Below are 13,497 nucleotides of genomic sequence, written 5' to 3' on the forward strand. Positions count from 1 at the left end.
TAGAACCTATGTCACCCAGACAGCTAGAGATGAGCGTATGTAAGAGCTTGAACTAGACACTCACACATGCACCCTAAGAATGTCAGCTACTGTGGAGAGACATGTGATGATGCTCCTTGTCAGGCATGAGTCTGAAGAAACACTGCAACGTACACATATGGAAAAGTGACAGGAAAATCAGCTCAGGGAGGGGGCAGTCAAAGGACAGAGCAGGATGACTAGCAGTGGATGGAAACCCATGTTAAAGACAGGAAGATGTTTCTCTGTTTCTGAAAAATTTGTCTTGAAAGATAAAGGAAGGAGTTTTAAATTTTGGGCTTCCTGAGTAGCTCAGCTGGTAAAGAATCCACCTGCAATGCAGGAGACTCTGGTTCAAGTCCTGGGTCGGGAAGTTCCCCTGGAGAAGGGATAGGCTACCCACTCCAGTATTCTTGGGCTTCCCTGGTGGCTCAGACAGTAAAGAATCTGCCTGCAGTGCAGGAGACCTGGGTTTGATCCCTGGGTTGCGAAGATCCCCTGGAGGAGGGCATGGCAACCTGCTCCAGGATTCTTGCCTGGAGAATCCCCATGGACAGAGGAGCCTGGCAGGCTATAGTCCATAGGGTCACAAAGGAAAGAGCAGGATGACTAGCATCAGATGGCAATCTATGTTAAAGATGTGAAGATGTTTCTGTTTCTGAAGGACTTGTATTGAAAGATAAAGGAAAGAGTTTTAAATTTTAGCCTAATAAGGTAGAAAATGAGACTGGACCAATAATAAAAAATAAGCTCCCAAACAACAAGCCATTAACAGCCAAAGAGAGAAAAGGGACCTATTTTCTACTGCACTCGGCACACTTTCCTGTGATTTAATGTCAGGGTGTAGAAGAAACGCTGGAAGGCGGCAAGCACCTGGTTTCTGTGTGGCGTGGCATACGTGGCGTCGCTGAGACTTCCCTCTTCCTTGCGAGCGCTGGTGTCTCCAGACTGCCTGCGGCTGGACGACAGGTGCGAGTCAGTGTCCTCGTCCTCCTCATAGCCCAGCATTTCAAAGGATGGCAGAGGAGATCTTCTTCCCGTTTCATTCTGCCAGTGTGGTCTGTATTAGAATATTCAAGATCAAGATAAAGACCAAGCCACTTAACACCTCACACTGGTTTATATACATGTAGTAAATGCACCGCCTCCAAGTCCCCCTGTGACGTACTGGGACCACACGACAAAACAGGCAGCAGCTAAAGGGTGAAACCATCCGCTGTTCCATCTCTTTGTACACTGGTAGAATTTCTTTCCAGTTTTTCACCTAGATTTTTACAGTTATAATCACTGTATACATATACAATTTGCCTCCTTGTTAATAAGTCTTTAAAGTCAGACTTCAGTAGATACATTAGTTTAGTCAGCAATTCCCCTTACTTAGGTTCCCTCCCCCGCAGTTTTTACCAACACAAACAGCTCTGCAATGAACATCAACGTACAATCTCTTCTGTATTGAAGATTCATCCCATAAAACAACCACATAGAGAAAGGCCAGAGTCGAGCAGTATGAACATTTCACAGGTCCACATGCATCCCCATAGAATCACTTCCCCAACCTGTGACTACATCAGTAATAATTGTCTAAAACTTGCCAAAAGAATCTAAGTGAAGTGAAACTCGCTCAGTTGTGTCTGACTCTTTGCAATCCCATGGACTGTACAGCCCATGGAATTCTCCAGGCCAGAATTCTGGAGTGGGTAGCCTTTTCCTTCTCCAGGGGATCTTCCCAACCCAGGGATCGAACCCAGGTCTCCTGCATTGCATGCAGATTCTTTACCAGCTGAGCCACAAGGGAAGTCCAAAGAATGTAAACCTCACTGCAAAAATGTGCATTTCTTACTGAGACTGGGTGCTTTTCCATACATTTGTGTGTAAGTCTTGGTTCTTCTATTGTGAACTGTCTGCTCATGTCCTTTGTCCCTTCATCTACTCCGATTCTAGTACATTCATTCCAATTTGAAATGAACTTTTCCACCTACAAAAATTAAAACTCTGACTTTGTATTTACTAGTAATATTTTCCCAATTCTGTTGATTTTATTTTGGCTATGTAAATTTTTTTAACATACAGATGATTTAAAACTAAAATTTTTTTTTTAACCTTCCAAATTCTTAGCTCAGAAGTAAACAGTAGTCATCTCCTTCTGAAAGGTTGGATTAGACTGGATATAGGACCTCGTGACATTTCTACGTATATACAAATTAAGCCTTTCATTCAATAGGAATGTTTTGGTGCATGAATTACGCAAGGCTGAAATCTGATTTTTTTCTAATGCTGCTAACAAATAAACTGTTGAATCCTGTCCTTTCCCTTTGATCTGTGAGGCTGCCTCTATTAGAGTTTCAATATCCTTGCAAACACTAGGCTCACCTCAGGACATTCTTGTGCACCTCTTATCGCTGATCCAACACTCCTTTAACTACTTCAATATGTCTTAAAATATGATGGGGCTAACGCAGCCCTCCCCGAGTCAACATTCTTCCCTTCCAGATACCCTTTTACAGTCTTATCTGATTATTCTTTTCAGAGAATTTCAGAATCACTTCCTCATCTTCAGCTCTTATTCAGCCAAAGTATAAATTTTCAGCAGGAGAAAAACAGGCTATACTCAAACATCTCAAAAATGGAATCAAGATTAAAATGCAAAAACCAAAAGTATAAACACATCCTGCTGCTACTGCTAAGTCGCTCCAGTCGTGTCCGACTCTGTGCAACCCCAGAGACGGCAGCCCACCAGGCTCCCCCGTCCCTAGGATTCTCCAGGCAAGAACACTGGAGTGGGTTGCCATTTCCTTCTCCATAAGTGTAGCTCACTCAGTAAAGAATCCACCTGCAATACCGGAATCCACCTGTGATGCAGGAGACCCGGGTTCAATGCCTGGGTCTGGAAGATCCCCTGGAGGAGGAAATGGCAACCCACTCCAGTATTCTTGCCAGGAAAATCTCATGGACAGAGGAGCCTGGCGGGCTACAGTCCATGGGGTTGAAAGAGTAGGACACGACTTAGCAACTAAACCACCAACATCCTAGAAGGAAATATGTGAGCATTTGTATAACACAGCAATAAGGAAAATCTTTCTAGATTTGATAATAATGTCAGAACTATAAACAATCATACTTCTTACTACATAAAAAATATAGAATTTCTTGGTATGTTTAAAAAAAAGAAAAAGCCCTCAAATATCAAAATTGAATACACACGGCAGATAAAAGTCAAATCTGGTGATGTAATCCCCACTCCAACCCCACGAGCTCTTAAAGCATCTTCTCACTGCTCCTCGGGGAGACTCCAAACCTTGGAACAGGACGCCAAAGGTCCCCTAAGCCTGCCCACTCCTCCAGCACCATCTCAGATGACTCCCCACCTCACTTGACTCCTCCCAGCCACAAAAATCCTCCCCTTCAGATGCTCACATGTGTCCTACTCCCTCTTCTCTGTCTAAAAAGCTCATCCCTGCACCATGCTTCATTCTGAACTCCAAAGCCAAATTTGCCTGTTACTCCAGGAGTACGTCAAGGCTGTATATTGTCACCCTGTTTATTTAACTTACATGCAGAGTACATCATGAGAAATGCTGGGCTGGAAGAAGCACAAGCTGGAATCAAGACTGCCGGGAGAAATATCAATAACCTAAGATATGCAGATGACACCACCCTTATGGCAGAAAGTGAAGAGGAGCTGAAGAGCCTCTTGATGAAGGTGAAAGAGGAGAGTGAAAAGGTTGGCTTAAAGCTCAACATTCAGAAAATGAAGATCATGGCATCTGGTCCCATCACTTCATGGGAAGTAGATGGGAAAACAGTGGAAGCAGTGTCAGACTTTATTTTTGGGGGCTCCAAAATCACTGCAGATGGTGACTGCAGCCATGAAATTAAAAGATGCTTACTCCTTGGAAGGAAAGTTATGACCAACCTGGATAACATATTAAAAAGCAGAAACATTACTTTGCCAACAAAGGTCCGTCTAGTCAAGGCTATGGTTTTTCCAGTGGTCATGTATGGATGTGAGAGTGGGACTGTGAAGAAAGTCACTGCTGAAGAAGACTGTGAAGAAGCGTGCTGAAGAATTGATGCTTTTGAACTGTGGTGTTGGAGAAGACTCTTGAGAGTTCCTTGGACTGCAAGGAGATCCAACCAGTTCATTCTAAATGAGATCAGTCCTGGGTGTTCATTGGAAGGACTGATGTTGAAGCTGAAACTCCAGTACTTTGGCCACCTCATGCGAAGAGTTGACTCATTGGAAAAGACTCTGATGCTGGGAGGGATTGGGGGCAGGAGGAGAAGGGGACAACAGAGGATGAGATGGCTGGATGGCATCGCTGACTCAATCAACATGAGTTTAAGTAAACTCCGGGAGCTGGTGATGGACAGGGAGGCCTGGTGTGCTACGATTCATGGGGTCTCAAAGAGTCAGACACGACTAAGCGACTGAACTGAACTGCACCATGCTGACCAACTCCCAGCCCTCAGGCCATTCCCAGCTGGTTCCTGTACATCCCACAGCTCTTCCCCAGTGCCTCCTCCCTCGGGAGGAAACCTTCCTGATCCTTAGCCGTATGTCAGCACTAACCCAGCTCAAGCAATAGAGAAAATGATGTTAAAGAAGAATGGTTACAGTACAGGCATCAACAAAGGTAAATTCAACAGTGTGACTGTTCAGAGAGGACACTCATGAGAAGTTGTGACTGACAACTTTCGGTTATGGCTAAAAGCAGTGAATTCATGGTCTCGGTGCTGCCATGAAAGCAACCAGTGTCTTCATAAGCTATAATTTAACAAGATCCACTCTGGAGAAAGTTTGGATACAATTCAAGACTGACTGAGAGAAGGCAATGGCAACCCACTCCAATATTCTTGCCTGGGAAATCCCATGGACAGAGGAGCCTGGTAGGCTAGTCCATGGGGTCGCTAAGAGTCAGACACGACTGAGTGACTTCACTTTCACTTTTCCTTTAATGCACTGGAGAAGGAAATGGCAACCCACTCCAGTGTCCTTGCCTGGAGAATCCCAGGGACGGGGGAGCCTGGTGGGCTGCCGTCTATGGGGTCGCACAGAGTCGGACATGACTGGCGTGACTTAGCAGCAGCAACAAAACTGATTAATGTTCCAGGACACTATTTCTTTGACACTGGTGATAAAAACCTGCATGCTAAGCTCTAGTCACAACCGCATGCACACACACACACCCCCACACACACCCCCACGCAGAGCTGCTCCCCCTCTGCCCTGAGAGGAAGCCATCCTTACTGATGCCTCAGCTCTGAGGTAGTGGCGTAGGGCTCGATCAAACTGTCTTTTTCCATGGAGGTCATGTCGCTCTCAGAGTGGGCTCTCCGGCGAGGCTGAGGAATGGCAACGGTCCGGCCAGTAAGTGTTGTCGATAGAATGGCTGCGGCCAGAGCAGATCTGTGGACAGAATCACCCCAGTGAGTCAGTGAGACATGAACCCTCAAGCTGAAGGCTGAACAACAGGACACGTGACTTAATCAAGGTTTCTTTCAGCTCTACAGTGTTCAGAGCATATCCACTGACTACATGCCTGCAGTCAGCCAGCTGTGTGCCATCACTTCATTCCCACAACAACTGCATGAATAGATAATTTGTCATCTCCATTTTCAACAGACATTAAATGACTTCTCTAAGCTTTCCCAGTTAATGGAAGATGAAACCAGGTCTGTGATCCAAGCAGTCTATATTCAGGTAGTGTTCCTATTAGAATGAAAGATCGGAATGGAAAAAAAAAGAGAAATAAAAAGATATAAAAGAAAGGAAAAGGAATTTGACAGTCTTGCAAATTATTCAAAACTATAACACAGGAAAGTGTGAAAGTGTTAGTCACTCAGTCGTATCTGACTCTTTGCAACCCCATGCAGACTATAGCCTGCCAGGCAGGCTCCTCTGCCCGTGCAATTCTCCATGCAAGAGTACTGGAGTGGGCAGCCATTCCTTTCTCCAGGGGATCTTTCCAACCCAGGGATCAAATCTGAATCTCCTGCATTGCAGGAAGATTCTTTACCATCTGAGCCACCAGGGAAGCCCTATAATATAGGAAAGACAGAATAATAGGTTTACCCTCCCACGTGAAAAATCAAAATAAACAATTAATTATCCCAGCTTACTGCCTGAGAGAATGTCTAGGTTACAGCACAGAGAGGAGGAAATGAGATGGAGCTGGACAGACTCTCTTGAGTTGTGGGAATGGAGTGGAGAGTCAGGGAACAACAGAGCAGATAGAATCTGCAGGACAGAGTACCAGAGAGGAGAGAGCTGAACTGAGAGAACTCCATAAACCCGCAAGAGGCCCCACTGAGAGCTCAGCAAAATGCTCCTCGGTGCGTGAGTGCAAGGACACTGCCCAGGGCGGAGGGAGACCCATCCAGGAGGATGGGAGGAACAGCGCCTGATGCTTACACACAGCTGAGGACAGCGCCTGTTCCCACCAGACAGATGGGAAAACACTGCAATTCATGGGACACTGGATACAGCACTCCAAAAGCAGAGGAGAATGAACAGCCCGAGACTGAACACTGCTCTGACCCTGCCTAACAAGGCAGAAAAGCAAGACCCAAAAGATCAGTTCCAAGTAATTCCATTGTATCCCAGAACAAAATTCAACTAGACTTACAGGAATACAAAAATATCCAGCACTCAGCAAGGTGAAACTCACAACAGTGTCTAGCATGCAATCAAAGATAACCAGACATGCAGACAGAAAAACATGACCTAAAATGAAGAGAATAATCGATCAAAACCCATCCAGAACTGAACTCACATTAGAAGCAGCAGAGACAGACATTAAGACAGTTATTATAATTGTGTTTCATATGTTCAAAAAGCTAAGCAGGGACATGGAATATTATTAAATAGACCTGAACTTCAGGAGATGGAAATGACACCAGATGGGGTTAACAGTTAGGTTACATATTGCATAAAAATGAGTGAAACCTGAAGGTAAAACAATAGAAAATAACCAAAAAGAAACATAGGGAGGGAAAAAAGAAAATAGTAAGATCTGAGATTAAAAAAGGGATTGTTTCATGTTTTAAGTCACTACGTTTTAGGAATTCCCTAGCAATTCAGTGCTTAGGACTCCTCACAATCACTGCTAAGGACCTGGGTTCAATCCCTATTCAGGGAACTAAGATCCCACAAGCTGCTCGGCGTGGCAGGAAAAAAAAAAAAAAGCTGCCAAGTTTTGGTGTAATTAGTTACCTGCCCAATAAATAACTTCCATCAAATGGTGCTAGAACAGCTGGCCACCCACATGCAAAAAAGACTTCCCTGGCGGTCCAGTGGTTAAGAATCCATCTTCCAATGCAGGGGATGAAGGTTCAATCCCTGGTTGGGGAACTAAGATTCCACATGCCCCCAGGCATCTAATCCCTTGAACTGCAACTACTAGCCCGCGTGCTCTGGAGCTGACTCCTGCATGTGTCACAGCTAGAGAAGTCTGCACGCTGCAACAAAAAATGATCCTGTCTGCTGAAACGAAGACCCAGTGCAGCCAAAAATAAATAAGTAAATAAAAACATTCTTTAAAATAAACAAACACAATGGAATTATATTTTTTTAAAAGTGAACTTGAATCCATACCTTGCACACCATATGCAAAAATTAACTCAAAATGCATCACAGACCTAAATGTAAACGCTAAAAGTATAAAACCTCTAGAAGAAGCTATAGGAAAAAATGCTTTATGACCTTGGGTAGGCAAATATTTCTTAGATATGGTACTGAAATCTTGATCTATAAAAGAAAAAGTTGACAAGTTGAACTTCATAAACATTAAGAATTTCTGCTCTCTGCAAAACTGTTAAGAAAATGCAAAGACGAGCCACAGATGAGAAGAAAATATTTGCAAATCACGTATTGGATAAAGAATCTATTTTATATTCAGTAACAGTCAATCCTAAAGGAAATCAATCCTAAATATTCATTGGAAGGACTGATGCTGAAGCTGAAGTGCCAATAGTTTGGCCACCTGATAAGAAGAGATGACTCACTGGAAAAGACCCTAATGCTGGGAAAGATTGAGGGCAGGAGGAGAAGGGGACGAAAGAGGATGAGATGCTTGGATGGCATCACTGACTTGATGGACATGAGTTTGAGCAAGCTCTGGGAGTTGGTGATGGACAGGGAAGCCTGGCGTACTGTAGTCCATGGGGCCACAAAGAGTTGGACACGACTGAGCAACCAAATGGAACTGAATAGGAAAACAATTCAATTTTTTCAAGTGGGCAAAAGATGTTAACAGATACTTTACCAAGAAAGTTATACAAGGGCAAATGAGCACATCAAAAGATGCTCAACACCATTAGTTAGTAGAGAAATGCAAAACAGAAACATAAGGATACCACCACACACCTATTAGAGTGTCCAAAAGTTAAAAGATTGGCCAAGATAATCCCTTCAACCTGGATCTGGCAAAACGGCTCCCACAAAGAGAGATGGCGAGAAGAAGAGGCTAGTCTGCCATCAACGAGGTGGCGACCAGAGAGTAACCCACCAGCATTCACAAGCACATCCAGGAAACCAGCTTCAAGACAGGTGGCCTGGGAACCGTTGAAGAGATCCAGGAATTTTCCAGGAAGTTGACAGGAACTATACAGATGTGCACATCAACTCCAGGCTCAACAGAACTGTCTGGGCCAAAGGGATAAGGAATGTCCTATACTTTATCAGTGCGGTTGTCCAGAAGGTGTAATGAAGATAAAGATTCACCAAACAAGCTCTGGACATTGTTACCTATGCATCTGTCACCGCCTGCAAAAACCTACGAACAGGGGACTTTCCTGGTGGTCCAGTAGTTAAGAATCCACCTTGCAACGCAGGGGACACAGGTTCTATCCTTGGTCAGGTCATGAAGATCCCACACGCCACATGGCAACTAAGCCCACGTGCCGAGTGCCACAACTACAGAGTCCGTGCACCACAACAAAAGATCCCATACGATGCAATGAAGACCCTGTGCAGCCAAATAAATAAATGTTTTTTAAAAAGATTATAAAAAATCTCTATACAGTCAACATGAACGAGAACTAATACCTAATCATCAAATCCTTACCAACACCAGACCAAACCAAGTGTTGGTAAGGATATGAAGAAATGGAAACTCACACTGTGCTGGTAGGACTATACATAGAATAATAATTTGGGAAACAGTTTGGCAGTTTAATAGGTTAAATATATCCTGACTACACTAAATCTTTTGGCTGTGTGAATCACACCAAGCTGTGGAAAATTCTTCAAGAGATGAGAATATCAGACCTTACCTATCTCCTAAGAAACCTGTGTGCAGGTTGAGAAGGAACAGCTAGAACTGGACATGGAACAACCGACTGGTTCCAAATTGGGAAAGGAGTACGTCAAGGCTGTATATTGCCATCCTGATTATCTAACTTTTATGCAGAGTACATCATGTGAAATGCCAGGCTGGATGAATCACAAGTTGGAATCAAGATTGCTGACAGAAATACCAACAACCTCAGATATGCAGCTGATACCACTCTAATGGCAGAGAGTGAAGAGGAACTAAAGAGCCTCCTGATGAGTGTGAAAGATGAAAGTGAAAAAGCTGGCTTGAAAGTCAACATTCAAAAAACAAAGATCATGGCATCCAGTCCCATCACTTATCACTTCATGGCAAATAGAAGGGGGAAAAGCGGAAATAGTGGCAGATTTTATTTTCTTGGGCTCTAAAATCACTGCAGATGGTGACTGCAGCCATGAAATTAAAAGACACTGTCTCCTTGGAAGGAAAGTTATGACCAACCTAGTCAGCCTATTAAAAAGCAGAGACATCACTTTGCTGACAAAGGTCCGTATAGTCAAAGCTATGGTCTTCCAGTAGTCATGTATGGATGTGACAGTTGGATCATAAAGAAGGCTGAGTGGCAAAGAAGGGATATTTTTGAATTGTGCTGTTGGAGAAGACTCGATAGGCCCTTGCACTGCAAGGAGATCAAACCAGTCAATCCTAAAAGAAACCAACCCTGAATATTCACTGGAAGGACTGATGCTGAAGCTAAAGCTCCAATAGTTTGGCCACCTGATATGAAGAGCTGACTCACTGGAAAAGACCCTGTTGGGAAAGAAGAAAGGCAAAAGTAGAAGGGGGCGGCAGAGGATGAGATGGTTAGACAGCATTACTGACTCAGTGGACATGAATTTGAGAAAATTCCAAGAAATAGTGGAGAGCAGAGGAGCCTGGGGTGCTACAGTCAATGGGGTTGTAAAGAGTCAGACACAACTTAGCGACTGAACAACAACTATATGATTCGGTCATTCCACTCCTAGATACTTTCACAAGAGAAATGAAGCACAGGGCCAAAGACTTATGCACAAATATTCATAGCAGCTTTATTTCTAGTAGAGAATCAGCCCACCAGTTGCTGAATAGACAGGTGAATGGACAGACAATTGCATATTCACATAATGGAATGCCATTCAGCAATTAAAAGGACGCATTACTGATTTTCACAACAATATGGATGAATCTCAAAATAATTATGCCGAGTGTGAGAAATCAGCATAATTGTTTTCTGTAATTCCGATTCTATAAAATACTAGAAAATGTAGACTAATCTATGGAGACAGAAAGCAGGTGGATGGCTGCCTGGGAGGGTGGGGCTGACATGTGGGAAGTGAGAGAGCGGGAGGGAGGAATTACAGAGGGGCACAAGGAAACTGGAGGGGAAGACAGGTACAGTAATTATCTTGATAGTGACAGCGATGGTCTCACAGGTATAAACACACATCAAAACTTATCAAAGTATTCATTTTAAATACCTAAGATTATACGTCCATTATATCATAAAACTGCTTTAAAAAAACATAAAAGACTGTCTAAAGCAGAAATAAGAAGAACAATATGCTTTGGGATTTATAACATACAGAATAAAATGTGTAACAACAGTAGCAAAGGATGGGAAGGAGGAAATCCTAAATTCTATTGAAAAGCAGACATTACTTTGCCAACAAAGGTCCGTCTAGTCAAGGCTAGGGTTTTTCCAGTGGTCATGTATGGATGTGAGAGTTGGACTGTGAAGAAAGCTGAATGCTGAAGACTTGATGCTTTTGAACTGTGGTGTTGGAGAAGACTCTTGAGAGTCCCTTGGACTGCAAGGAGATCCAACCAGCCCATTCTGAAGGAGATCAGCCCTGGGATTTCTTTGGAAGGAATGATGCTAAAGCTGAAACTCCAGTACTTTGGCCACCTCATGCGAAGAGTTGACTCATTGGAAAAGACCCTGATGCTGGGAGGGATTGGGGGCAGGAGGAGAAAGGGACGACAGAGGATGAGATGGCTGGATGGCATCACTGACTTGATGGACGTGAGTCTGAGTTAACTCTGGGAATTGGTGATGAACAGGGAGGCCTGGCGTGCCGCGATTCATGGGGTCGAAAAGAGTCGGACACGACTGAAAGACTGAACTGAACTGACACTGTTACGCTAGGTGCAAACTGGAATCATGCCAGTGGGATAACATTAATTTGAATGTTAGTTTTCAGGAAAAAAATTATCTAGAAATAGCCCAAATTTATCAAAACCATGTTGATTATTTGGGACTTATAAAAAATTACAATCCAGAAATATATTTTTGGAAAACATAGGAGACAATAGAGATTTTCTAATGAGTCTACAGCACACTGGCCACAATACAGCTGCTACATAAACATTTAAGTTCTTTTTTTTGCTTTCATTTGGCTGTGCCACGTCTTAGTTACAAAATGTAGGATCCAGTTCTCTGACTAGGGATTGAACCTGGGCCCCCTGCATTGGGAGCACAGAGTCTTAGACACTGGACCACCAGGGAAGTCTCCAGAAACATTTAGGTTCTACGGACACAACTTAAGGGTTGTTCACACAAAAAGTTAAGAGCCAGACAAACCTACAAACCATCGCAGCAATGCCACCACCCACTAACCACGAGGCTCTAGATCAGTGACTAACACCTGAATCAAAACAGCCGCCAACAGGACCTCTCTCCCAGGTTTGTTGAGAGGATGATATGAAACAAGGCTTCTTAAGCACTAACCAGAATGCTTGGCACAAAATAAACACTAATAAATGGCTATTCTTGTTATCAAGATTGCACTGAAGAAAAAAACAAACACTAAAAATACTTCGCTTCCCAGGTAGTACTAGTGGTAAAGAACCCGCCTGCCAATACAAGAGACATAAGAGATGAGGGTTGATCCCCGTGTCAGGAGTATCTCCGGGAAAAGGCCATGGCAACCCACTCCAGGATTCTTGCCTGGAAAATCCCTGGACAGAGGAGCCTGGCGAGCTATAGTCCATGGGGTTGCAAAAGAGTCGGACATGACTGATGCGATTTAGCACAAAAATACTTTGAAGTGTTTATTATCAGGGAGTGAGGGGGAGTGAAGTCGCTCAGTCGTGTCCGACTCTTTGCGACCCCATGGACTGTAGCCTACCAGGTTCCACCATCCATGGGATTTTCCAGGCAAAAATACTGGAGTGGGTTGCCATTTCCTTCTCCAGGAGATCTTCCTGACCAAGGGATTGAACCCAGGTCTCCCACATGGTAGGCATTGTAGGCAGATGCTTTACCGTCTGAGCCACCAGGAGGCATACAATATTTCCAGTTTCAAAGAACACTAAAAAGGTACTACCCTTAAAGCCACACATCCACGTATTTTATGAATAAATAATCATCTAAAATTCTTCTGTGTCCAAAATCTTAAGAGAACACAGGAAGGGGCCTTAAGTACAAAAGAAAGTCCATTCTCTGGTGTGACAGGAGAACCAGAAGAAGGGGAATCCCAGGCTTTGGCAAGTGAACTTGCCTCTCCTTCCTTCCTGCAAAGCAGTTCTTTTGAAAGGCAGACTTGAGTTTAAGAAGAAAATTATGTACATAGTTTAAATACTTTTTAACATACTCTCCACCTAAATGTTTGGGCTTTAGTGTTTTCTATTTTGAAAATTTGCTTTGGAGGAGGAAATGGCAACCCACTCCAGTATTTTTGCCTGGAGAATCCCATGGACAAAGAAGTCTGGCGGGAAATGTGAGAACTCCACAAACCTGATGGTCCACAGACCATGAGCCCATGGACAAACCATATGAAGCGCTTCATTATGGAACCAGGAGAGCATTTCAAAGGGCATGATCCTAATCATTCTACTTTTGATTTTCTTACCCGTTTAACAGCTCCAGGACCCAGCACTTGGTGGCTGAGCTTAGGGGCAACCTCAGTGCCTGCTCACCTGACTCACCTTGGTCTCTCTGGAGAGGGGTTGGGGCTGCACGGAGGGGGTGTGCGGGGCACAGCGGGCTTCGGTGCGATGCTGGCTGCAGGGAGAAGGCCATGGATGATGTGTTTCTGTGCAAATGAAACCCAGCAGAGGTCAGGGGGATCATCTCTAGGTCTGGGAGGGGACACCTGCCCTGGTCACCTAGGGATCTAGTCCCATCAGAAGGCCCAATCCTCCCCCTGCCATCTTCCATCCCTGTCTA

At 44.0% G+C, this 13,497-nt stretch overlaps 1 protein-coding gene across 7 annotated transcripts in view; it reads right to left on the reverse strand.

Annotated features, from left to right (window-relative positions):
• Positions 1-13,497, reverse strand: part of CEP89 (centrosomal protein 89) — an 82,217-nt gene that overhangs the window by 65,458 nt on the left and 3,262 nt on the right. For 4 of the 7 annotated variants that reach the window (XM_061387906.1, XM_061387907.1, XM_061387905.1 and 1 more), the window contains exons 2-4: positions 13,257-13,363; positions 5,267-5,425; positions 892-1,078 (exon numbers count right to left, since the gene is read on the reverse strand). In XM_061387906.1, coding sequence (XP_061243890.1) covers positions 892-1,078; positions 5,267-5,425; positions 13,257-13,363 — 453 coding nt within the window. Of the gene's footprint in view, positions 1-891; positions 1,079-5,266; positions 5,426-13,247; positions 13,364-13,497 lie in introns of those variants that run through there. The other 3 variants (XM_061387909.1, XM_061387908.1, XM_061387911.1) reach the window with 3 other exon arrangements.

Source organism: Bos javanicus, chromosome 18 (genome assembly GCF_032452875.1).
Source record: "Bos javanicus breed banteng chromosome 18, ARS-OSU_banteng_1.0, whole genome shotgun sequence".
Lineage (NCBI taxonomy): Eukaryota > Metazoa > Chordata > Mammalia > Artiodactyla > Bovidae > Bos > Bos javanicus.